Genomic DNA, 27,491 nt, shown 5'->3' on the forward strand with positions numbered 1-27,491 from the left:
TGACTTTGCTAACCCGACTAACCATCAAGGCCCTCACTGGTGTTAGTCAAGCATCTGAGAGAACTGATATCATGGTCTATACGATCTAACCTATGTCTTGTGTCACTATTCTGCACTTCCATTTCTTTCAAACCCACAAGTATATCATTTAACTTTGTCAGTTTTCTTTGTCAGCCTCTTTGGCCGTGTCGGCGGAGGTAGCACCAGACAAGAACAACTAGTCAACCTTTTTTGACTAGGGATTCCCTTCAAGGGAAGGGAGGTAACTCTACGTAATCTGCCTGACTACAGTGAGCATTTAGTGAACGCTAATGATTCATCTACTGGACTTTCAGTTTCTTGCTGCAACAGTCGAGGTTGTGATCTATAGTACTGTCAGAAATAGAAAAAAATGTTGGTGGTTTTTTTTTTTCATGTTTATCTCTCAAAGTTATGATCTAATGTTTTCAGAACAAGGAGCAAGCTAGTACAAAGATAGCTGTTGCAGTCACATCTATACAAAGGTGAGATTTTGTGCTGGACTAGTTGCTAACATCTAGCAAAATGTTTGTTTGCTCATAAGGCCTTGAGTGATAAATATTTTTTTTTTTCCCAAAAACTAGTTTTAGTACTGGTTGACAATGTTCTGTGTCTGTTTCAGAATGTTACCGAAGGCAAGAGTTGTATATTGCAGTGCCACAGGTGTGACAGACGTGAAGAACATGGTGAGAAAAATCATAAAACATTCAAATATCACCTTTCATACCTCAACGAATGATTCCCAACTTGGGTGAAATGTGTAGGTTAAGCCAGAACTCATTTATACATTGTCAAGTTCGTAATTTTCCTCTCAATGTGAAGACCACATGCTCTGTTCTTTGATTCAGAATAATGATGATTAGATCTTAATAGATCTATACATTCTGGCGTCTTATCCTTATGGCATGATCATATATACCCTCACTGCCAAAAGAAAGGCGAATAGTGTGCAATGATCATTTTGACAATTTTACTTTCATAAGAGACAACAATAACTCGAAAGAATGCATGCATGTAGTGTTTATTACCCACATGACATGAAAATCCAATAAATCGATATGGAAATCATTTAGGTATTGTCTCCGAAAGAGAAATAAACGTTAATGTCAATAACATGTGTGACCTTCCAATGGCATCAGCAAACAGCTGCACATCTCCTCCTTATACTGTTAAAGAGATGTGTAATGAACCTCCTGGGAATGTAAGCGTCAGGAACAGAATGTGAGTTAGTTCCTGTACTTTCTCCTGGGTGATTTTATTATCCCTTTGAATAATAATGATACTTCGTTCCAATACTCTATAGAGAGTACCTCATCGGATTTTCAAAAGATCTCCCTGAACCAATTAGTCCACATTAAGAAAAAGTCGCTCATCTTAACCTTTTTCACACCAGTACTTGGTCCCTTTGTCAGAAACACTTCAAATTTGCAGGTGTAATCTCATAATGGAGTAAATATGAAAAAGAAAACTCATAGTGATCTTATGAATGGTTCCAGAGATACATGTATGTTCCCTTATATGATATTGGCAGGACCATAATGAAAATTAAAACAAAACTATATTTTTGTAAGACATATTTTATTTCTTGAAAATTTTGAGCACAAAACATTCTTTGACACATAAATTGATGAAGCAGGAATGCTCCGAGAAGAGCTAGGTAATAAAATGTTTCTGAAAACAATCAGATAAATTTTAATGATGAGGTCTTCCGTATAACTTTCAGTTGCTTGGTACCTCCACTAATGCAGCTAAAATGGGTTTTCTTCATAAAACCAGTCATATGGCAAGTGTCTAGGCTTGTTAAAACAGGTCATCTGGTTCTAATGGGGGATTTCAATATCTTTGTTGATTCTGATTCAAAACTAAGCTTTGTTTTGCGAAGACACAGGGTCCAGTTGAGTTTGGTGACCTTCACTTAAATTTCAGGGTCACAGTGACATTATGAAGATTTCAGCATGTTAACTAGCATGTTACGCTTGTCAGTCAAGAACCATTCATTTGATTTTCTTCAAGTTTTGTGCCAAGCATCATGAAGAGAAGATGTTGGGCCCAGTTGATTTTGGTGCTCTTCATATAGTTTTCAAAGTCATGGTGACTCTTTGAAGATTTCAGCATGCTGAATTGCTTGTTAAGCGTGTTAACAAGATATCCCAAGAACTGTTGACTGGACTTTCTTCATGGACTTTCAAGACTTCTCTGTTATACTATTTTTGCATATTTCATACATCATGACAATCATGTCAAGGTCAAAGTGGCTCTTGAAAATATTGTTGTGTTTGAACAACTACAGAGCAAGGTATCAAGAGAGGCTGACTGGTCATGTTTTCGGTATTCCCTGCCGTCACGCTGAATGGGAGGCCATGTATTCATCAGCATCCATACGACCCGATTCTTGTTGACACACTATTTCATGGACTGTTGTACTCAATGTCTTAAAATTTGGTGACAGCCTATATTGAGTGATTAGCCTCTCTCACCAGCCAATTTGTGTGACTTTGACCTTTTCATGACACTAAAACCAATTTTCAAATGTATGCAAATGTACGTGTAAATCTCATAAAACTTTGCAGACACCAGTCATTTCAGGCATCTTGCATGTAACCAAATAATAAATAGTAAATATGTTCAATATTTCAATCTTCTGTAGCTGCATGGGATATTGACGTATTAGTAGCAAACACTTGTTGACATTTAACTTCATCTCAAACTGCAACGTTCACTTATCTTGTAAGTTTGATAATTTGTGGCAGGGGCTTTTGTCACCTTAGTGACAATGCTTGTTCTGTGTTTCAATAGACATGAATTGAAACATGTCAGTATTCAAGCTGAGCAGTTTTTAATAGTGAAATGGAACACCTTTAGAATTCAGCACCACAACTTCTTATGAGGATGGTCCCTGCCGTAGGTCACATGTCATTGAGACAGGCAACCAGTTTGTGAGAACCTGTCGGAGGCAAACCCACAACCTTCGGATTGTTAGCCCAACAGCTAACTGACTGAGCCATGTCCACACTGTTGCACAATGTGCAATTTTGCTAGTCATTCCTGTGATGTCATGGAAATGGACAGAAAGAGTCAAATAGATTAATTACGAAGGTTACGGTCAGACTTGGTGTCTGTGACTACAGACAGTTGCCGAATGGCCCCATTACCATTTGTCACACTCATCCTATTCCGTAATCTACAAGATACAATGTATATGATATGGATAAGCTAATATGGCTCGAACTGATAATGGTTGTTGACATCAGGTGTCAGATGTCGATTTCACAGTGCATGCATGAATGATGTGTTTGGATTAAAAATCATTTTGTGCTTTCGTGAAAGAAAAGTGTTGCAGGGAACACAGTCAGGATAACGTGGATCGCACTAAGGAATGCGTGAGACATGGGCATGGCTAGTGACGGCACGAGGGTGTTAGACTTTGATTCATTACTGAACGTATGCAGTAATGAAAGTGGCTTGAGTGCAAGTTGCAGACTGATTTCCATTATCTCAAAATTTGGACATTAAAACATTTCATCATGTATGTAACTTTTGACATTTTGGGTCTCTTGTTTACGTATGAAAAAGACAAAGAGTACCCATGCGTTACTCCAAGACATCTACCTACTATATTGAATTAGGTCCCATACCTAACCCAAAAGCCTAACCTAACCCTAACCCTAACCTCTTGAAATAAGTCTAGTAGTTAGAATACATTGACTATCATGAAAATGACTGATGATTTTCAGTGTTAGCGATAGGTTTTATACAAGTACATGCAGAAATAAAATAGCATATATGTACAGGGATTGGAATAGGGAACTTAGACAGTGGGCCATTTTCAGGATTATTACCCATTTTTACCGATTGTATTGGTTCTTTATATGTTGCTATTTTAGGGTACTTTTTTAAATTAAGTATGTCAGAATCTATGCGTCCAAACACACACACAGAATGTTTTTTGAGTGCAAAACACACGTTTCGGCGTTAACGCGAACACTGGATCTGTCCATTCTTAATGCTTCAAAAACTAAGTACAAATAGACTCCATTTCAGTGTAATGATGCAAATTACTGATTTAAAAAGATATATATGTGTATTAGTTTACATTTATGATCCATCTAGTCCAAATAGTTACGTTCGAATCCAAAATATTAAATATACTGAGATTATGTAAATTGACCAAAACTAATAATATAGTGTGACAGAATGTGACAAGTGTAACACATTCATACTAAATTTTAAAAATACTAGATATTAAATTTCACAAAATACACCTCAGCACCTCCTAATACAAAAGAAGTATGGTGTATTAGACAGAAAAGAAAAATATTTTAAAAAGGTGCTTGCAGAAAGTTGCGCATCTGCTGGTTACTACTGGAAACACGCAACATGGTTGGGCTTCTGCAGTGACATGGCTGGTAGAGATAAAACATGCCAGCACCATACGGCATTGTTTCGAGAATGTGCTTGTGAGAAAAATCACCTACAATTATGTAAAAGAGTATTATGACATGTTTTTAAAGTTGATTGTGCTGTATTCTAAAGGTAGGCCAGTGAAATTAGTACTGCGAGAAATTCTGACATTGCTATTAAGCATTCAACTGAGAAAATGACTTGGTAAGAAGAACATGTGATGAAATAGTTAAATGAAATTATATAAACAGTTAAATGGTTATCGTGTGATGTCTTCACCATAATCAACCATAGTCGATTATAGAACAACGTACACTGACGTAACAGCAGACGTGTTTATTCCAAGAGGGAGTTTCATGGAAGGGGTCCCCTAAGGGACGTTACTCTGGTTAGCATCTTCTTTGACAGTCTCAACAAGACTTACACAGTTGTCTCCCTTATACTGTCAAACATAAAGTCAATGCACTACACCATGCCACTTATGTTTTTAACAATTAAAAACTTGTTATTCAATGAAACTATTAATAAACATTAACCCAACAAGTGCCACAAGTCACAAAACGCCTAGGGCCGAAATATCAGCCAGGGAGTAGTCACATCAAAATGTTATATAATTTTAGGATCTTAACTATAACAAATAATTCATTTATTAAATCAATCACTTTTCATAATGCCTGTTAACACTTACAACATTTCATATGGCCATGTATTATCAACAGGATTAGAATTATAAACTATTTTTAGCAATGTAAGTGAGAAAAAACATTCTCGCACACATGCTTTGGCAAAAGGTCCACAGAGTTTTCAGTGAGCAAATTAAAAGTGTTTAGAGGATATAATTAAACATATCAATTAAACTGAAGAATAAAATCAACAACAGTACTCATAATAGTTGTCAGATAAGCATTACTATTACTATTTCCATCTTTATTGTTGACCTGTGAAGGTCTGGAGTAGAACAGGTCTTCAGTAACCCATGCTTGCCATAAAAGGTGACTATGCTTGTCGCAAGGGGCAACTAACGGGATCAGGTGGTCAGGCTCGTTAACCTGGTTGACACATGTCATCAATTCCGAATTGCGCAGATCAATGCTCATGCTGTTGATCACTGGATTGTCTGGTCCAGACTCAATTATTTACAGACCGCCGCCATATAGCTGGAATATTGCTGAGTGTGGTGTAAAGCTAAACTCACTCACTTACTCTGTATTATGCGATCGTGTTGTCGTAATTCAAGTGACATCTCTGCTTTCCAGGTTTTGAACTTCACGCTCGGACACGATGTTTAAGGCTAAAATGTTTATGTAAAACCTTCTTTTCACAGGTCAAACCTAGCGTAATATGTCCTGTAAGTTCCATAATAAACAAATAGGTGGTGATGTTTTGTGTAACACATTCAGAATAGCATGATTTTACCCAAAACTTTCATCTGAATCTACAGGTTTTGGTTTACGAGGACAGTATCCATTACTGTTATCTGATTGGCTGACTTAGGTCATATGTCTGATTTTGACCAATCATGATCTTTATGGCAGACTGAGTATCATTAGAAACCAATCTTTACCCAATAAAATCACTTATTTCGGGCTGTTGTATTGCGCTACTGAGCAGAATGCCACTGATACAGGGAAGTAAATGACCATACATGCTATTTAAGAAATCTTTTTATAACAATTTTCTGATTGTGTAAAAATGAAAATATAAAAGAAAAAGGGAAGGGGATATCATGACATTTTAGAAATGGAAAAAATCACCCCAGTTTCTGCTTCCTTCATGGTTTGTCTGGACATATAAATGTGTAAGCATTCATTTTCGTTACAAATTGAAGTCGTTTTACTTGAATAATTTGATAAAAAATAATTTTCATATTTATCTTTCAGTAGGATTAGACCTTTCAAATTGTATGGTATGTAGTAGTTATAATGATTATAGAGCTGATATTTTCCTTAATAAACATAAGCTTTATCTATGTCCTCAGAGTCTCTGGGAACTGTGTGTCATGGCAGTGTATGCCTCTGGTTTTGAAAGAGTTAATTGTAATGCCAATATGCGTTAAATTAGTAACTAAACATGATGTAAAGCCTAAACATCTTTTAAAGTCTTTGAAAATTTATATAAAATAACACTAGTCAGCTGGTACTTTAACGCCTAGAATTGCAGTCATTTCGCATAGCCCCCGTTTCGAGGTTAAACTTCACGGATGAACGTCGTACTTGTTTTGGGTACAATCTCTGTGTAGCTGTGGTTATCTCATGTGCAGGCACTCCTGAGATTTCCAGCTTCTCTTCTTGACTTGTTGAATGGTTGAAATGGACTCAGGATCACCGGTAACTCAAGAATGTCACCCTAACCTTTGGAGGTTTATGTCACATCAGCTACTCGTGGCCTGACTTGATCACCATGTCACTTCCAAACCTGTTGTCCCACTGACACTTATTAATTTCTGTCGCCATTCCACTCTAGAATAGTCCCTGGTACCCATAGTGCACCTTTCACTAAAAAACACAAACACTGCCTCACTGAATCATGATGTTTCCTTAGTCAGATCGTATTTCTTTGACATCAGACTTTCTCTGTCCGTAGTTGCATGAGCACACTGGGGTTTCCCTATTGCAGCGTATGGAGTTGTTCTGACAATTAGTATTGCAGAAGTTTGTCAGAAATCTCACCTGCTTCAGTTTTCATTCTCTTCAGGGCCATGCTCGTTCCACTTGTCCATTTGTGGCAGGATGCTCCCATGCTGTGTGAGTATGGCGAATGTTGTATTCATCATCAGTCACTATGTGTTCTGGTAGTCCGAAGATAGAGAAGAGTTTTCTTAGGTGCTTTATGGTGGTTGATTGAAGTGGCATGACTTCCATCCACTTGTAATGCTTGCCAATGATGACTGACACTGAATGTCCTTGAATTGCCCCAGCGAAATCAATGTTAAGCCGTGACCGTGGCATTGAAGGCCATTTCCAGCTGGTAGTTGGGGCTGCTGAAGGCTGGATACCGGTCTCCTGACAGTCGAGACTATGTTTTACCTTTCGTTCAATCTCATTGTTAAGTCCTGGCCACCACAAGACTGATTTTGCAACTGACTTCATCTTCACCATTACTACATGTTCTCCATGAAATTCTTCTGACGTCTCTCAGAAACTCTTCAGAATGATCACTCTTGAGTTCTGGAGGACCACACCTTGTTCTACACTAGATTCCTGTCTCCGGTGGAAATACACTTTTACCTCTGCTTTTCCCTGACTCAGTCAATCATCCTTCTACAGTAAGGAGTCAAGCTTGTCTTAGCTCTGGATCTTCTGTTGTTTCCATTGCTACTTGTTGAGCCGTGATAGGTAACTCACTGTCAAACCTGTTGATCAGAACAATCAATTCAGCATCAATTCTGAGTTCTGTGCTGTCACGTTTCAGTGATGCCTGCTGAAGTCTGGATGCCCACATTCTCCATTCTGTGTGTGGTACTGTGCCTGCCTTTCAAAATATGGGGTCATCATCTTCAGCTACTAGTGACACTTCACATTCCTTCACATAGCCTAGTCCCTTGTCAAAAACATCCTGAAATTCTGCTATCAGACCATTGGTCGCCATTTATTCTGTTGTCTTCACCATGATCGACCATAATTGATGACAGAACACATTTTTGACAATCTACATTGTTGATTCAGAGGGGGGTTACATGGAATGGGTCCCCAAGGGATGTCACTCTGGTTGGTAACTTCTATTGCAGTCTCAACAAGGTTTACAGAGTGGTTTCCCTTATACTGTCAAAAGTCTTGTTTCAGTACACTACAGTAATCTATTGTCATAACATCAAAAATATCAACATTAGAAAAATAGCCTACTGCGAGTAGTGACTGCCAATGTTGAATGCCTCACTGGTTGACACATAGATCAAGATCCTTGATAAGGTTCTTTTAATGGAATGAGTAAATTATTGACTATTTGTTCAACACAACCTTAGATTTTCCAGGCATCCCTTTTCAAGGAGAAACAGATGTTAAGTGCAGCTGAAAACCGAGGACATTGTTCAAAATGAGCATTTGTATGCACCTCGATAGAACGCAATTGCTGAAATTTCAAGGAATTATTTTCCATGTTGAACAGTCTCTTGAAATGGGATACAGATTGTACATACTGACGCTCAAGCCAACAAATTTGCAGATTTTATACGTGCCAAGATATGGGATATATGTCGAGAACTTGACAACAGGCATACCCCACAGAATCAGGTTTTCAAATGAGTCATTTTTCAGTGGTACATGTTATATATCCAAAGCTAGAGTAACTTCTAGCCTGGATGCCATATCAGCATGGCTGATTTAGGCAAGTTCGGGTTCTGTCGTCAGTCCATTGTCCAGTGTGGTCAACAACATTGAAAGATGCCACTGCTCCCACAGTTTTCAAACAGGCAGTCTTCACTCCTCTAATTAAAAAGGCCAGTTTAAGTCCAGATGAGGTAAAAAAACAAACTACCAGCCAGTATCTTATCTGTCTTTCATTGAAAATGTCAAAAGGGCCACAAGAAAGTCAAAAGGACCACAAACCAGGGCCCTTTGGACTTTTTGATGTGTCCATTTTGACCGGGGCTTGCAGACCTTTGGACTTTCTTGTGGCCCTTTTGACTTTTCCATTTTGGGGCCCTTTTGTCACTTGGTCCCTTTCACCTGTTCCCCTTAATAACGACCTACATAAATCCTTCCAGAGTGCTTGTAAATATAAAATATAGCAGAGACATTGCAATTATTCATGTCCATAATGACATCATGAAGGCAGTGGACCAGCATAATGTCACCCTTCTTGTTCTTCTAGATTATCAACCTCTGACACCACAGACTATATGATACTGCTTTCTTTCTTTGAGAGACTCGGTGTTACAGAAAAGATGATTTCTTGCTTGATCCAGTCTGCCTGACAGAACTCAAGGTTGTCAAGATTGGCAATGTTACCTCATTTACAATAACAGTCAACGTTGGTGTTCCACAGGATTCTCTTCTGGGACTTTTGGTTTTCAACAGATATATCCTTCCAATAAGTGATATCATCAGGAAACACAGTATGATCACGGCAGTTAGATCTACATATCTATAGAGTCATCTGAAACTCTTTCTATCATCAGTCAAATTGAAGCCTATGTGAGAGATTTTAGATCTTGGATGACTGAATTTTCTCAAATTAAATGACAATGAAACAGAAATACTACTATAATCCGTTGGACCGATGAATTGCAGACAAGCTTGAAAACTAATAAACATAACATAGTCAATGAAATGCTGATCATAATCAGAATGTCATACCAACTAAGTGAGGTTTTTGAGGGATATTTTTCCTTAAAATAAAAAAGTTGTTTAACAAACTATCTTTAAAATATTGACACAGTTCATTATTTGTTACGAGGGAGGAGTGCAGAGAAAGGGAGAACCAGGTATGCAAGAGAGCATGGAGACATCACAGCACAGGTTAATGAATAAATAACTTTCACGTCACTTGTGCACTTGCTTCTCGAGCACCTGGTCGTGCCTTTCTCTGCACTCCTCCCTCGTAACAAACAGTGAACTGTGACTATATAGAGAGAGCTGTAATGTTAGAGGTATTTATGCCTCCAGACACTGTAACATGTTATATTGGCATTACATTTTCTCAGTAAAATTCAGATTATATTACTTTTGTTAAACCTCATCCATGATTTGAATCCACACTCTCAGTGTCAAGCAACACTTGACTTCAGCTTCCACAGAAAAGGGAGACATTGTCCATCCTCAAGTATGTGTTTCTGCATGATAAGAATACATGCAGAGCTTCACTCATTAAATACATGAATACAGTTAGAAGGGAGATAGATACACAGTGTAATCAATGTAGACCAGCTCTGTTCTGGAAATAAGGAGTGACTGTGTTTCATGAAAATCACATTTAATGAATGTCACATGATCAATTTCAGGCATTCATGGAGAGACTTGGACTTTGGGGAGATGGAGCACCGTTCAAGACATTTGAACATTTCATAGACTCTGTGCAGAAAAAGGGTTTAGGTAGGAGTATATCTGTGCTTCACATCTTCAGGTGCTTTTTTCATCAAGTTCATCTTTTCAAATGCCACAAGCCAGATGTAAATTCTACTGTGGCATATCACAGAACCCAGATGGTAATCAAAGACTGAACCTTACAATCTCATCACACCATCTCAATGATAATAACATTCATTGAATTTTCAATAATGTGTCTTGGCGCAAAGAAGCTGAATTAGACTGGACTGCGGAAAAAACAATCCAGACCATGCTTATCATGGTCTGGATTGATGTTGATGTTGTCATGACATTGAGAGGGATGTCAAAGTGTGTTATCAGGTAACAGAATGTTCAAAGAAACATGTTGTTCATATGAAGCATAATGGTGAGCCATGCTCATATGTCACTCCTGTTGGTAGAGCAAATAAGAATCCCAGTCAGACAACTTGAGTGTAATTGTTCACGTATTGAAAGTAAGAAATGATTGGACAAAAATATTGAGTAACATCACTTAAATGCATCTTGTGTGACCAGGAGTTGCTGAAATGTTGGCTATGGAAATGAAAGCATCGGGGATGTATGTGTCACGCGGACTAAGCTTCAAACAGGCAGAGGTGAGACAGTCATATTATGGCTACACATAAGATTGCACTTCAATCTCTGACACACGTAGCCTGCACACCAAACAGTCTTGGGAAAGGGGATTATCTTGTTTTATTACAATAATATTTGTTACACACTGGACAAAGGACAGTCCAATGACACATGTTTTCCCTGTACAATGGACAGTCCTTTACCACATATATACCCTGCACAAAGGACAGCCCCATGACACACATATACCCTGCACAAAGGACAGCCCCATGACACATACACATTGCACAGAGAACAGTCTTGTGACACACATATACCCTGCACAGAGGACAGTCTTGTGACACACATATACCTTGCACAGGGTACAGTCTTGTGACACACATATACCCTGCACAAAGGACAGTCCTCTGACACACTTATACATTATGCAGAGGAAAGTCTTGTGACACATATTCCCTGCTCAAAGGACATTCTCATTGTTTTGTGACAACATATGGGCAGCACATCTCATAGTTTTGTGACATGTTGTGTATGTTGTCTGCATACATCTTGTAGTTCAGTGACAAACATTTCTTATGTTTCAGTTTGTGTCAGTCCAGTCGGATTTAAGCAAGGAGCAGAAGAAGATGTATGATACAGCAGCACATGTATGGTAAGAACATATCTTTGATGCGGACATTTACAATATTGGACACAGAAAATTTACCCTTACACAGTAAGCTCCTTCAGTGTCAACTATTCAGAAAAGCAAGTAGCTTAATTATGTTTGTAAGTAAACATCTCTTCATCATCATGTAAGAGTTCAAACCAATACACTTCACTAAACAATGTGCAATGCTATTCATCATAGAAGCATGAAGATGATGTGAACAGCCACTTGAACATCACCTCTAGAGGAGAGATTTCCTTCAAGACACTTCAACTGTGTGACTGGATTGTCGTGGAATAGATTTCTTAGCTATCCAGTTAGGATTACTGCTTGTAAAACACTAAACCCTTGTTGACCTAAATAACTGTAACAACTCAAACCTGTATTTAACTAGATAGCATACAGCATTATCATTTAGCATATTCAAATATTACACTCTTGATCTTGTATAAAATTGTACCAATACATAGACAATACTACACTAGGTCTCATCATACACGATTTCTACAAAACGAGTGCCCTTCCTTGGTTGGATAGACCCGTGAAGGTCCCGGGGTAGAATAGGCCTTCAGCACCCATGCTTGCCATAAAAGGTGACTATGCTTGTCATAAGAGGCGACTAACGGGATCGGGTGGTCAGCCTCGCTGACTTGGTTGACACATGTCATCGGTTCCCAAGTGCGCAGATCGATGCTCATGTTGTTGATCACTGGATTGTCTGGTCCAGACTCGATTATTTACAGACCGCCACCATATAGCTGGAATATTGCTGAGTGCGGCGTAAAACTAAACTCACTCACTGACCTTGGTTGGATACCATAGGTCAGGAGTTTTGTATAATTAGTATGAAAAGAGACTGGTTGTGGCATCTAACATGCATTAAATTGACTAAATAGTGTATTTTTGTTATTTGTATGGTTTCATAAAGAGGTTGTGGAAGAATTGTGTACTGTAGAACATTTTCTTGCATGACATCACACTGTATTGATGTCACCACCACTTTCCCCTTGGTAACTGGCATCATTATGTGTGGCAGTTGTCATCACCTCCTACAGCCTCCTACCGTAAAATACACGTAGCACCCCTTTCTTTGGTTTGCAGTTGTTTCACTGTCCTAACATCACTGGTGGAAACTTTACATTTATGTTTTTCAAAGGATATGATGTCTCAGTTCGATTCACAACTGAACAGTGACATGACTTGGTGCGCAATGTTTACATTCCCACAGTGCATATAAGTCGTCATCCTCGATATCTGCAGGGTATACATTCCAAAAAGTCTCCACTGTACCCTGGATGCATCTACGGCTCAGCCCGATAAATTTATTACCTCCCTGGGCTGGCTTTATATCCAATCAGGTGTCTACGCTGGGAATTTGAGCGAACCAATCACAACTCACTTTTGCTTTTTAAATTCTCTAACTGATTAAACTTGGCAAACAAAACATGTGTAGGTTCTTTGAAAGTATTAGATGGATTTCTTGCATATGTTTTAAAAAAGGTTTCGGACCTATAGAGTAGCATGTATGATTTCCCCAAATTGTGAGTCGCACGGCGAGCAAACCTTTGCAGTTGCAACTGCTACCTTTGTTGACACTGGCAAATTCGGTTATAACGGCGACCACTCTGATTGGCTACTGTGAGAAAGCGGAGTCAGCAAAGGGAGGTAATAAAATTATCGGGCCGACCCGTAGATGCGTCCAGGGTATAGTGGAGACTTTTCGGAACGTAGACCCTGGAGATATCGAGGATGATAAGTTGTAGAATGGATTAATTCACATGTTTGTTGAATGAAAAAGTAGTTCCCTCACAGCGTGACCTAAGTGAAAGGTCATCAGTTGTCCAATTAAATCTTAAGAATCTCAGGTCAAGTCATTATGACACACAATACAACATTCGTGATGTTTGAGATTAGTGTGCAACTACCCATACATTGACCATGTGAGTAATAAAAACAAGTATTTCCAATACATCACAAGCATGCTAAATGGATAGTCAAACAGATATTTTATTCTGTATAAAGGTCAAAAGCCCATAATACCAAGTTGAAATAAGCACATATCAAAGTGACGGTTTATGTTTTGACAGTGGCAGCTCTAGTGTTTACGTATACATGTATACAGTCAGGCCGCGTTAATCCGAACACTTCTGTGTGTTTCATCAAAAATGTTCGGATAGTGAAACGTACGGACTACTGAAACGAACTTTTATGAACACAACTACAATAGGGTTACTTCCCTTTGACATGGCAATACAAAAACATACGAACGTATACAAGTTGGCTGAATGTGCGATGTGGTCTTTGGGGGCAAGAAATCAACTTTCACGTTGGTCAGTTTGACATTGGCATACTTGTGACTGGCAGCATTGTTACGAAGTAAGATCACGTGTCAACCACGTGATTGCATCTGTCTGTCAAATGATCAAAGCCAATCACAAAACATATCCGATGTCCGAAATTGTGTTCTTGCTGATAGACTGTCCGAATTCTTGACCAAAATGTTTACACATAAGATCAAAATTGGCTTTAGGGTTTTCTCTTTTTTCTTTTTTTTTTTGTGCTGCAGTAATTTCACATCTTTTACGCCTAGGGGCGGGACTTGCCATTATGACTGACAAGCGTCAGGTGATCTCATTTTGACACGATCAGTGTTTTATACAGGAAGTCAGCATGACAGGTATTACTCCAACTAACCGAAAGTGAGACCTACTAATTGATCAAAATCACAAACTAACGACATCTTCAACTCGCAAGTGTCACTTAACAGTTACCACTGAATGGGGCTCATGGTGTGAAGGGATTATCCCAACCTTTGCAAGCGATTTGCAAGAGAAGATTGGAAGCCGCTTCCTCAAATCGCTTCGATCGCAGATCAATCTTGTACGCAAAACCATCAATCGAACATTGACCAACAGGATTAAAATGCTGTTCTGGGAACAAGGCATCACCATCGATACCATTCCTGGGATGGTGGTGGTTTTATGATTGATGACTCACATTGATGTTGGGATTGATGCCCAACTTTTGATCGGCCATCGCGATGACGATTTCATTGTAGCCCAACACCAAACTTGTGTTCGCTCTTACCTGTATACAACTGTCTGTCATCGGATTGATGTTGCAAATCCAATTGTACTCCCACAGATTGTATGGATTGTTCATCACATTCCCCTCGTCCAGTGGATTTACCAAGCTGATTTCTTTCAGGATGTGCCTGACCTTCTAGTAAACATGAACATAAAACATGGACAGACTCAGAGGATCGTGACCACTGTAGTCAAAATGGAGTTGATTCTGCCAGAACTGCATTGGGTTATGAAACCAATTGTGTACTGCCTTCACGTTTGTGACCGTCAGCTTAAATTTGTCAAAGACACCGACAAATCTGGTTTAAAAGTTGGAACCAGTCTTGGCATCCACCACAATCTTCTATTGCGTGAAATCAGTAGCGTTTGAGACAACATTTGTACTTGCGTGTAGCCATTTTGAATTATTATTACAATTATGTACATATGTTATTTCAATATGTACATCAAGCTCCTTGGAATCACAAATGGTGAGCCCATGCTGTTGCTGCATGCAATCAATAATACATTGGGACAACTGAAGGTCGTTCCCTGTGATATCACCTACTACCCATGATGGATGAATATTAGAGGTAGGAGAAACAAGAAGCTGTTGACGGTTATTATAATGTGTGTATGCTGAATGTCGAAATTTTTAAACCCTTCGGAGCCAGTCTTAAACTCAACAAGTCAGATGGCATGCTCAAGTTAACAAAAGGAGACCAACCCAACAAGCTTTGTAGACCCTAGGTGAGAACACTCGGGTTGATGACTAACAACATAGCACCCCAGGATACCATCACAGGCTCGAAATTGCCAAGCCTCGTTCCATATCACAAATTGCATTCACCTTGGTCCGCTGAGAATGATGGACAACGTTCAAGGCAAACGACCTTCCATGCTGCTGAGAGCCATGCCGGTGGAAACAGAAAAGTACAACGACGGCAAAACTGAATTGTTTCTGTCACAACAGTACAAGAAATTATAGCGAGGCAACATCACGGAATTGATAAAATATAATCCCGTTCTACGGAATACCTCAGCGTCACTCTGCACATCAAACAACAATGACTCAATCTTTGTGTCCTGGAACAGTCCTGCAACTGAGAAAGTGTCCAACCCTCATTATCTCCGATCTCAGGGACACGTGCGGCTTTGATGAACAAATGTTTATTTAGACCAAAGGTCAATCAATTATACATCATTCAAAAATAGTTTAATATATGCTTTCCCCTTTCTTCCACCCCCACCCCCTCCCTTTCTCTCCCTGCTCCTCCCTCCTCCTCCCTCCTCCTTTTGATGAGCCCAGCATCAAGGGTTAGAATTAAAAAAACAATACTTACAGGTGAGTGGAAGTCAGTGGTGGTCGGATAGATAACCTGGGAGATTTAGATGATGTTGAGACCGGAGGCACAATCTTGTCCGCAACGACGAGGCATTGCGGGTGTTGGCTAGTTGTCCACCATCATGGCCGCCCCTATCGTCCTGGGGATGGAAATAGCCCCCCAGGGTGTCAGGGCTGGCACTGTTGACTGCAACGAAAAGCCTTAAAACATGACCATATCCAGGTCTCTGTTGCTGGGTTACCAGTCCTGAGATTTACCATCACACCACTGGAACTGCTGATCTCTCAGTGCTCAGAACTTTGAGTCTAGACTGAAGCTTTTTTTAGGTTGGTAGAGCGAGTCTGGCCGAACACCAATTGATTCACTATGGTTTTTGAGTACTTTTTAAGATAGTTGTGATCATTCAGTGATATATATTTTCGCTGTCTGTCTTCAGCGCAGCATGCTGTACATAACTATGTTGTTTTATGCTCCACCTGACATAGCTGAACAGGTCATTGCAACTGTAAGCCATCCAGTAGTAGACAGGCACACAGGCCACAGGCTCATCGGAGGACAGCTTGAACCAGACCCTCAATGGGTATACTGGGGGACAGGACCAAAATTAAGCCTAAATAAGCCCTTGAGAGCATGTGGTCCAAAACCCCCAGTAAATAACCACTTGATATGTGTTGCATAGTCAAGGATACTATTTTCCTTTTAATACAATTTATTGTATTACAGTATGCAGTTTTGTCATTGAATAAGGAAGGAAAACATTTGTTTTGAGTGAAAACGTAGATTTTAATTGAAACCCTAAAGATTATCACAAAAACATCATATGTGTTCTTTACCCAATATACCAGTTCTTAGAAATAATATTGCAATACGTATCGTTTAAAAAGCATATAGTGAGATACAAGTATAGCAGTAATACCATGCAGCCCTAAAGAAAAATGAAGGTATATTTGCAAACATTGATATTTACTAATTACAAAAATTTGCTTTCTTTCAAATAAGAATAAGCATGATGTTTTTGTTTGTACACTCTCCCTTGAAGGCTTCATTAAGACTGATAAGATTGTTTCAGGAATGAACTACGCAAGGCTCTTGAAAGTGCATTACTTCGCACAAGCACTGTCAACAAGAGACTCTGGTCACAGTTCTGGTCAGCACATCAGCGCTTTTTCAAACAGCTTTGGTGAGTTACTATTCAGAGCAAGTCTCATTGCTTATTGGTACTTTAGGTGATTACTTTCATGCTGATACTGATTTATACCTTTCCACACTGCAGGCCAAATAATTGGCCAGAACAACATGAATCTTCAGACTCGAGAGGACGGTTAACAGGCTAGGCAGCAGTCACATCAAAGTTATAGTTTAATGATGGTGTAATTTTAGAGACCCACCTGATATAGAATGTATTAAATCAATCACTTTTCACAGTGTCTGTAAAACACTTTTTCAAATTCATTTGACCATATTTAAAATTAGTAACTATTTTAAGCAGTGTTTTTGACAAAAAAGCAATTTTTGGACACGGGCCCCAGCCATAGGTCCCCATTTAAACTCACAAAGAGCAAAATAATGATATTTAAGGAAATCTTTCTTGTTTGCATGACAACTTAAGGAGAATTGTAAATGTTGGCAGAATGCATCTCTGTTATTGGGAGGTGTTTGCCAAAATGGAGGAAGAGAATGAAAAGAAGGGAATTAGATAGGTCCATGTTAGGCAAGCTAGCAGTGTCACTGTCAGACACAGTAGGATGTGGTTATATCTGGACCTCAGACAAGGCTGCTACCTTTACCATCCCTGACTCCACAACCACAGCGAACGCAGAACACCAGTTGGAATCCAGCTAAGGAGCAGTTGAAGCTTAATATATACAGATCTTGGTTCAGAATTTGAGGCTAAAAGAGAACAAGACTTTTTCAGAGTGAAGATTATTTGAAGACTCTTGAAGCAGATTATGCCTTTGGAAATTAATTTCATTAACTTTTAGGTCGATATATTGGATCAATTCAGAAAGTCATGGGTGATAGAGTGATAAGGTTGTGGTGGTTGTTTTATCTCAACAGATGGATATCACACTACTCCTTGGCAGAGTTACTTACCTTATATCATCAACTAAATAGAAGCTAAATGAGAAAGAATGCATGCATGGACCCAAATTAGCTGCTTTGTAGCTGGAGTTTGTCACATTTTACACTTACATTACTCCTGAAGAGGCTGAATATCAGATTTTCCAGTGATGCAGGAATATGTTCTCTCATCTCACTCAAGGAAATCTACCTCGTATACTTGGATGAAGCGTGCTGAGATAGATCCATTTTTTCTTCCATTATTTTGATCAAGAGGCCTCAAGATTCTGCATGATGACAGCTAATATTCAAGTGTCTATTAAATCCAGACACCTGGGCCTGTAGGACAACCCCTGATGACTTATGCCAGAACATTTGCATATGCCATTATCTTTACTAACCATCCACATCCACCATCCACAACTAACAGGCCTACCAAAGAAAGCAACTGTGAAACTGCATAATTTGTATATCAGCGCATAGAAAACATTTTTAATGTAAAAATAATTAGTTTCCTTATGCTGACTCATGCTTAATTACTTATCTCCTCTTCCTGGCGAAGGTAATGGTAAAGTTCCCTTCTAAAAGAAGTGGATGTAAAAATACACTCACCCGCGAGTAGCCTCCCTAAACCTACGCACATGATCAGCTGATCGGCCATGATTGTCACTCTCACCTCATTGCCCGACGAGGGTGGCTGGAGGCACCTGGGGTCCCGATTACGGCAATAAGTTTTTCAACTAATTCGGTCCTTTAACTTAATTTTTGTTGTATACGGTATTTGGTTTATGAATATGTGTCATAATTGGTTAAATTTGTGATTATTGTGTGTTTAAATAGCACATAATTTGTCAACTCAGACATAGTTTTAGATGAAATCGTGGGTGCAGTGTAGATTCGGCTGCCAACGGTTAACCCGCACTTAGTTGGTCTGGTGTGTAAGCCCATATGTTCTTCCACCATTTGCTGTGAATTTTGCAGAAATTTATCTGTCACCAGTTAGGCATGTCTCTGGGGCTACCCCTTGGGTCCAGCGACTCGTCCCCTAGACCACAGAAGAGACCGGTTAGGCATGTCTCCGGGGCTACCCCTTGGATCCAGCGACTCGTCCCCTAGACCACAGAAGAGAACTTCATCGGAGACGGGGCCGTCGCAGCCTAAGAAGTCTAGGTCATCATCGTTGTCGAAGACGAAGTTGTCTGCAACGGAGTCGTCGCAGAATCAACATGCTTCGAAGAAGAAGTCCTTCGAAGAAGTCGAGATCTTCCCTCTACAGGAATGACATATCTACGATGAGCCGCCATTGATTCTACACGATGAGCAGAATGTCAACCAGCATAAACAACTTTGCCCCAACTGCATTGTCACCGCTCCGGAACCCTTATGAGGGTCGTCAGACAACGTAGACTTTGTCAGCAGCCTTTGTCATTGCAGCAGACAACTTTACGAGTCAGCCATCACTGCACTCAATGCAGCTGTTCGACGGAGGCGCCTTCATGCTACGTGAGCTTCGGACAGCGACTACACTCGCACGAGTGAGGACACTCAGTCGGGTGGGTGCTCTCACATCCCTTCGCAGTTCGGAGAGAGATCCACCTATGTTGAGTGAGTGCACCCGCACAGGTGAGTTAGGACGTTAGCTCAAGCAAGCGCTCTCACAGTTCTACTCTAACACTCGTCGTCCCCTTCAGACCTGGACTCACATAAGAGGGATCGTCAGCATCCATTGAATCACCGTTTAAACAAGATTTCACAATGATCAGTTGACTGCTACACCAGTGATGTCATGTCTACAATCTGATTGATCCTTGAGAGACAACGCCCTGCACAGAATGTGGTGTTATTGTTCCCATATCAAGAAGTTGTCTACATTTGGTTGCAGACTTTCAACGCTGGAAAGATGTCAGTTACACACTAGATTAGCAGTTTACAGTGTCATTTGATTCTTCAAGCAGCATAGAGGTCTTCTAACAGCAGATTCAACGTTGCCTATCAGAGGCTTGCAGCAGTGAATGATAGTTTCTGATTGGACAGGCAGCCAGCTATAAATAGACTTCCTTCAAATGTCAACATGCTCATAATGAACAGTGCTAAAGATCTAAGAATAACGCATCTTCACAGCATACAAGTTCATCATGAGAGAAGTCAACTCAGTCTACACTTGGACTTTGATATCAGGCTAGTAGTTAACTCAGCTGGGTTGAAATGTGAATCTAAATTCCTTGGGATTTGATTCATCACTACATGGAAATACACCGCTGACCCAGAGAATCGGTGGATCAAAGTTCAAGTTGATGTTAGAACAGGTTCTACTCTCTCCGTTACTACTATGACACTGTCAGTGTCTACTCTGTCCGCTCACGTCACCTCAGGATATCACCAGACAAAGATGCCTATAATTTTGTCTATGACAGCGGTTCCTGAGTCACGGTTTCACGTCCTGACTGGTTTACAACAGTGGACATCTTGAGACTACACGCGCTATGGGGGACTCGCAGGTCAAATGTCTGAGCAGGAACTTATGTGTGACAACCATCTCTTTGTAGACACGTCTCTCCAAGGATGGGGTGCCCATCTAAACAACAAGGTTGCAGCAGGAATCTGGAAGAAGGAAGATCAAACTCTTCCCATCAACTAGTTGGAGATGAAAGTGGTGATGCATGTTATTCATCACTGGTCGACTACACTGAGAGACAAACTACTGACGATCCACACAGACAACTCAACAGTGGCTTTTTACATAAACAAGCAAGGATCAGTGAGATCGCCATCTCTACTGCACCTGACATTTCAACTCTTCAACATGGTCAACAGTCTGAATCTCCAAATAAAAGCATGTCACATACCAGGAGTCTGCAACATCATGGCAGACGCCTTATCTCGTCCTCTTCGTCCATCACCAACAGAGTGTATGTTGCATGGAGAGGTGTTTCAACTAATCAGCCAGACATTTGGGATTGCCGCAAATAGAGTTATTTGCAACAAGGTTCAACCAACAGACAACAACCTTTGTGTCATCGGTACCAGATCCATTAGTATGATTTGAATTGGAAACGATTTGAGGCATACGCCAGGAAGAAGGGATTCTCAGCGATTACGACGACTCATCCTCAGATAGCAGATTATCTATACCATCTACGTCATTCCAGAGGTCTGAAAGGCTCTACATTATCTACATACTTGGCAGCTCTCAGCTCAGTCGTCACCATGCGAATGGGGATCAAGCTGACTAAAGTGCCAGAGTTACTTGCCTTACTGCACTATTTCAAGTTGGAAGATCAACAACGCAGATTTAGAGCTGTGGGATTAGAATGTCATACTCCAATATCTCACAATTGATGCATATGAGCTGCTAGATTGGACCTCAGTTGAAATGCTGACTCAAAAGGCACTATTTTTACTTGCCTTGGCTACAGCTGCAAGAATGTCAGAAACTCATGCTCTAGACTTCAACCAAAATCGATCAAAGTTTGATGTAAGTCACCAAGAAACAGCTCACTTGGGTCTGATCGCAAAGAATCAAGTGCTAGGTCAACCGGACAGACAGTTCTGCATACCGGCTTTGTCTTCTATCCTGGGACCTTATGATAGGCAAGACTTAACATCCTGTCCAATCAGAGCATTAGAGATATACATTGCATGTACCAAGTCTAGAAGACAATGGTTCAAGACATAGCCACGGAGGACATCACTGGCTTTCATCAGTTTGGGCTTCTTGTTGTTGCTCAGCTACTAACAGTCCCCCGAAGGCATTTACTTCACTCACCCAATTTACCATGTGACTTCTGGAAGCCAGATGCTCTGCGGAGGATAATGGTGGAAAGTCCATGTGCACATCTTGAACAGACTAGCATGAGTGATTATGACCCAGTACGCGCAGTGATGATACGTGTACAGGAAGAAGGGTCACAGCTAGTCTCAGTTGCTATATCTTGACATTTAGTATCATCAGAAACTAGCAGGACGCTAGTTACTTTTGATGTCATCACATGCCAATCAACGAAGCCTTCTGCGGAAGACAAGTTTGACTGGATGTGATCCGGCCAGAATCTACGATGAATATTAGAAGAACAGGACCAAATTTTTGTTTTTCCATGAAATGTTTTGGATTTAGTCTCAAAATGGAGGGATGGGCTCTGTTTCCAGGAGCAGAAATCAAAAACTGTTCAAATATTTATCTGCAAACCTTGGTAGATATACCAGTCAGAATTTGAAGTGGTGCCTTTTGTGGTGGCGAGTGGTCCTGTGTGTAGTGCTCAGGTCGCAAATCAGTTGAAGTCAAGCACCGTCGAACTCTGACAGTCCTTGGATGGGTGGCCATGACTGGCAGCTTGACTTCTGAGAGTTTCTAGGACATTGGTCCTGACCCACAACAAAGCACATGTGAAACATGTGGTCTCACCTTAGGCAAGTGAGTTTGTTCAAAATTGCCTCTGTTCACCAAGCAGAAAATGGTAACCGTTGAGATAAAGTCATGTGACTATAACCTTCTAGTGCCTGACAGGCAGCTTGGGTTATCTGGGGTAATAATAATGATGTTAAGTATGTTATATGCTTAGAGCATGTCCCTTAGTGATGTGGATGAGGCACCATCAGTTCTCTTATTATTATTATTAATTACAAGGTTTTTGTGATTTATTATTTTCTTGGTTTCCATGGAAATGATTCAAACTTAGTCTAAAAAGACATTAAGTAACTGTCAGATGATTCACGTGCCAGTCCACATAGCCTTCTACGGAAGACAAGTTCGACTGGATGTGATCCAGCCAGAATCTACGATGAATATTCGAAGAACAGGACTGAATTATACAAGTTCCCATTAGGGGGGAAATTATTAGATGTAATTTTGACAGCCAGCAAAATCCAATGTGTCCTGACCCACCGCCGTTTCCATCAGATTCTGTAAGCAGTTAAGCAGGAGTCAGGTTAAGGAAAAATATGTAATTTTCTGAATAAAATTGATATTTTATACTTATCCTGACTCATGACAAAAGCTGGTAGGGCTCCACTGCGTTTCCATTACCCAGATTCCAGTAGGGATCCAGTGAGTTTCCCTTACCCAGATTCCGGATAGTTTCAGTTACTTAATTCAGTTAGGTTTCCCACTGATTTCCATATCTATTAAATACATTAACCATATTCCGTAGGTTTCAATAAATCAGAATTTGTGTGGCTATATTTGGTTTTATAACTGGTTATTAGCATGCAGTGATTACCATATGTCCACACGATCGATGATTGTGTAAATTATATGACATAATACATTGAAATACATGTTCACTTCAGTTATTTCAACACCACCTGGACATAAAATAAAAATCAGTCAGTCAGTTGATTTCTCTGTATTCATCATAAACATTGATTTAGAAACTATCATCAAAATTTGCACAATAGCATTAACATGTAGGAATACACACACATAACAAAAACAATACCACCTATATTTACATCACATTGTCCTCATAGAGTGTCTGTGTTTCAATGTTGCAAATATACATTGTCACAAATCACAAAATCCTGTCAGTAGATTTCTCTTTATTCAGAGAGGAATGACTTGCCCACTCACAAGCACATAAACCACTTACACACATGCATATTTATAGTTATTATTTATCATTTTGCTAGGAACAAGGTTAAGTGTTTTCAAAACCTACATGTTTGGAATCTGCGACGGAATTTTGACTCAGAAACAGAATCTTTAGTTGTTGCTTTCCTAAAGGCAAGAAATAATCAGATGTACATTTAGACATTCTGTCCTATCCTTAGCTATCCCGAGTCGTATTCTCAATGACCAGACTGGAAGATCTTTAAGTAGCAGGGACAGAAAGCATCTTGTTGGGTGGCGTTGCAAGGTCTTCACTTTTGCCCTGGCTCTGGAACATAATGGAGCCATTCGTTCAATGTCTAGTAAAGTCTTACAGTGTAGCAGCTCATGAAAACTCCAACAGAGAAGACAAAGTTACAATCCTCTGTGTCAGACTCCACAGGTGATGTCAGTTCTGGGGTTATGACTACAGCCACCTTCTGTTTCCTTTCTCAGTCCAGTTAATACTGGACCCTCATTCCAGGTACGAAAAACTTGCATTATGCGCGGGTATATACAGTAGTAGCTAGATTCTTCATGCGCCGTTGGAGCTTCTGGAAAAAAATATATAAGTTATGTCCATCATATATTCTAGGGAGTGGTGCATGGTCTAATTAGATCATGACACATTACGATGATGGGTAATGACTTGAGATAAGAAAAGTTATCTTATTACAGTTATGTTGTGAGGTGACAATACGCAGCACATGTCAGAAAAATGACTCAGGGTGTTTCAAACCCTGGTGTCAGTTAGTGTATATAAACTGGTACAAGTGGTATTAAGTAGTCCAGTTTCAGGAACTTACAGATTCTTTCTTTTGTTTTCGCATCTCCCGTGATTTCCATTCTTTCCTGCCTTCTGCCATGTCCGTGGTCCCTCTTGCTCCTCCATATTCCGCTTAAGACTTCTGTTAAGAAAAGCATATGCATTTATTTTTGTTTTTCCAATAATATAAAATTACATTCCCACAACCCTTATTTTGATTATTATCACACATTAAACACAAGCCTTAGTGTGCTACATGAATTCTACTAGATATTATGGTTGCATCATAAGAAATAATGAAAACATCAAAGATAACATTATCAATGATAATGAATATAAACTGGAACAATATGCTGATGATACTGAACTGTTTCTTGATGGGGCTGAAGAGACACTGTATTCTGCTACTGACAACTTTTTACAAAATATCAGGTTTAGAAAATTTACATAAAGTTGAAAGCAACCTGGATTGGATCAAAAGCTAAATCTATTGATAAGGTGTGTAATGATCTGAAAATTGAATGGATAGTTGGTGTATTTGATGTACTAGGAATTAAATTTACACCAGACCACGAAGAGTAGTGGGTAAACAACACCAGAAAAAGACTGGAGGAGATTAATAGAGTGTTAGCAGTCTTGGAGAAAAAGAAAAGTAAAACACTTATTGGTTAAATAACAATAATATATAATTGGTTCATATTTACGATTCCCTGCTCAACCTACCTCTTACCTTGAAAAGAAATGGGGCGATGGGGTAGCGTAGTGGTTAAGTCGTTCGTTCGTCACACCGAAGACCCGGGTTCGATTCCACACATGGGTACAATGTGTGAAGCCTATTTTCTGGTGTCCCCCGCCGTGATATTGCTGGAATATTGTTAAAAGCGGCGTAAAACTTAACTCGCTCACTAACTCACTTGAAAAAAATTGCTCTAGATTTGTTTGGAAAAGAATGGTAAAATAAAACATAATCAAAACAACTATGAAGAAGGGGGTTTGAGCATGATTGATACTTAAACATTTATGGACACTTTGAAATTATCTACTTTAAGACGATATTGCAAAAGATGTGGTAAGGATAATCCATGCAATATACGTTTCAAAGACATTGAAATTACATTAAGATTTATATAACCATTTAGCAGGATGTGCTGAAAGCATGGCAGATATTTTAAATATATTATCATGTCGAGCAATAATAAAACTTGGAAAAAGTCATTTTACCTCAAATAAGTCCGAACTTTTCCATGATTCTTCTCACAACATCCTGAAATATAAAGAGACACACATTTGGATTATGAACATATGTCGATTGGTAATATTTTCCAACTAATTATCACGAACTAATTATTTCATCAATATTTCACTTGTTGATTTCCTGCATATTAGTATTATTACCATTTCAGACTCAGCGTACAGGTACATTTTAAAGGGAACATGAAATCATATTTGTCTTATGGTTGTACGTGTATTATAATGGAGCATTCAGCTGTTGTTTTTTTTACATCCGATTTCACATCAAAATGCAATACCTACACCAACAACCGTGACGGAATTCGAAATGTGAGCGAGTGGTTACTTCGGAGATAAACATCATTTGTTGGCCAATTTCCGGGTGTTATTGAGTATTTGAAGCACGGGAATGCATTTGGAACAGACAGTGTCAGCCGGAGGTTTCAAATGAAATATTCATGTGCTTCAAATACTCAATAACACCTGGAAATTGTCCAACACATGATGTTTAACGACATTGTAAACACAAAAGTAAACCAAGGGGTTTTACTGTCTGCACTCGTTTACATCGAGTACGGGTACAGCAATGAAGTGTCACAGCAGGCCGTTTCAGCTGGTTCCCATGGTGGCGCCTGGATTTGCTCATTTGTGACGTCATTCTGACTTTACGTCACATTATGATTTGAATGACGTCACCACTGTTGATGATGACACAACAAAACAATTGTTTACGTGTCAATACGCAGTGAATAGTCTTGCAGTTTCCGGGAATCCAATACCATTTGATCATGTTTTTCATCCAATCAGATTACAGAACACAGTGACTTTTGGTTTACAATGTAAAATAACGTTTCTTTCGATACAAAATTTCACCTGAAACTTACCTGACAAGGATGGGGCACTGTTAATTTTTCTGCCCTGGGTGTCCAATCGCTCAAAGGTTCAATTGTGAAATATGTTGCTATATCTCAAGAAAATCGTAGCAAGTGTACAGACTGCCATCTCTACTACCTCACTCTCACAGACCTTACTTCAAAACAAATACAAAGTTTTTCCAATCTCGCACTTGTACGTTTGAACAAAGATGGCAGCATTTCAAACAAAGACTTATGGGTGCTTAATTATTTTCTAAATTCTATTGTAAACATGTCACTAGTCTGCTTACCCTTCATAGCTTAGAAAAACAGTGATAACTGCAATATGTGTTTGAGTAAATTGTTTTCACAATAACGTGGCACCTCGGGAGGCCCTAGTCATTCCTAATCAAGTGCTTCCGGTTACGTAGTGTGGCTGCTAGCAGGGCAGCGCCTGGTCCATCGGCCGTGATGGACACAGGGACTGGGCAGCTGTCTTCCTTGGCAGGCATTAAATAAATGAAACAATAGTATCGATGGATGTTGGATGGTTATAATAAAGTATTCCAGCAATGTAAGCTTTTTCAACACCGAAATTGCCCAACACTGATTCCCATTTAGCATTTCTTACGTCTGCACTGAATATTCAAAGTTATAAATCAAGGTCTGATATATTGCATGTTGTGTAATGTATGGTTGGAGGAGCATCAAAAGGAATTATCAGCTGAGATAAAATAACAAACATGGATGAAAGGATTTACCGATAACAATCTAATTGATTAATTACTTTTATCTTGCACAGCGGATTTGTCAAAAGTGGGGTACATCATTTAGCACAGTTCACTGTCAGCTGCAGACAGTAATAGCTGCTGGGACTAAGTTAATACTTTGTCACAACACGCCCCCACTAAATTGTCA

At 39.6% G+C, this 27,491-nt stretch overlaps 1 protein-coding gene across 1 annotated transcript in view; it reads left to right on the forward strand.

Annotated features, from left to right (window-relative positions):
• LOC137281527 (uncharacterized) overlaps window positions 1-27,491 on the forward strand; it is a 209,841-nt gene that overhangs the window by 72,889 nt on the left and 109,461 nt on the right. The window contains exons 10-15 of the mRNA XM_067812809.1: window positions 451-503; window positions 641-704; window positions 10,358-10,448; window positions 10,959-11,038; window positions 11,603-11,670; window positions 17,148-17,258. Of these exons, the coding sequence (XP_067668910.1) occupies window positions 451-503; window positions 641-704; window positions 10,358-10,448; window positions 10,959-11,038; window positions 11,603-11,670; window positions 17,148-17,258 (467 nt within the window). The remainder of the gene's footprint in view (window positions 1-450; window positions 504-640; window positions 705-10,357; window positions 10,449-10,958; window positions 11,039-11,602; window positions 11,671-17,147; window positions 17,259-27,491) is intronic.

This window comes from Haliotis asinina, chromosome 4 (genome assembly GCF_037392515.1).
Source record: "Haliotis asinina isolate JCU_RB_2024 chromosome 4, JCU_Hal_asi_v2, whole genome shotgun sequence".
NCBI classification, from domain to species: Eukaryota; Metazoa; Mollusca; class Gastropoda; order Lepetellida; family Haliotidae; genus Haliotis; species Haliotis asinina.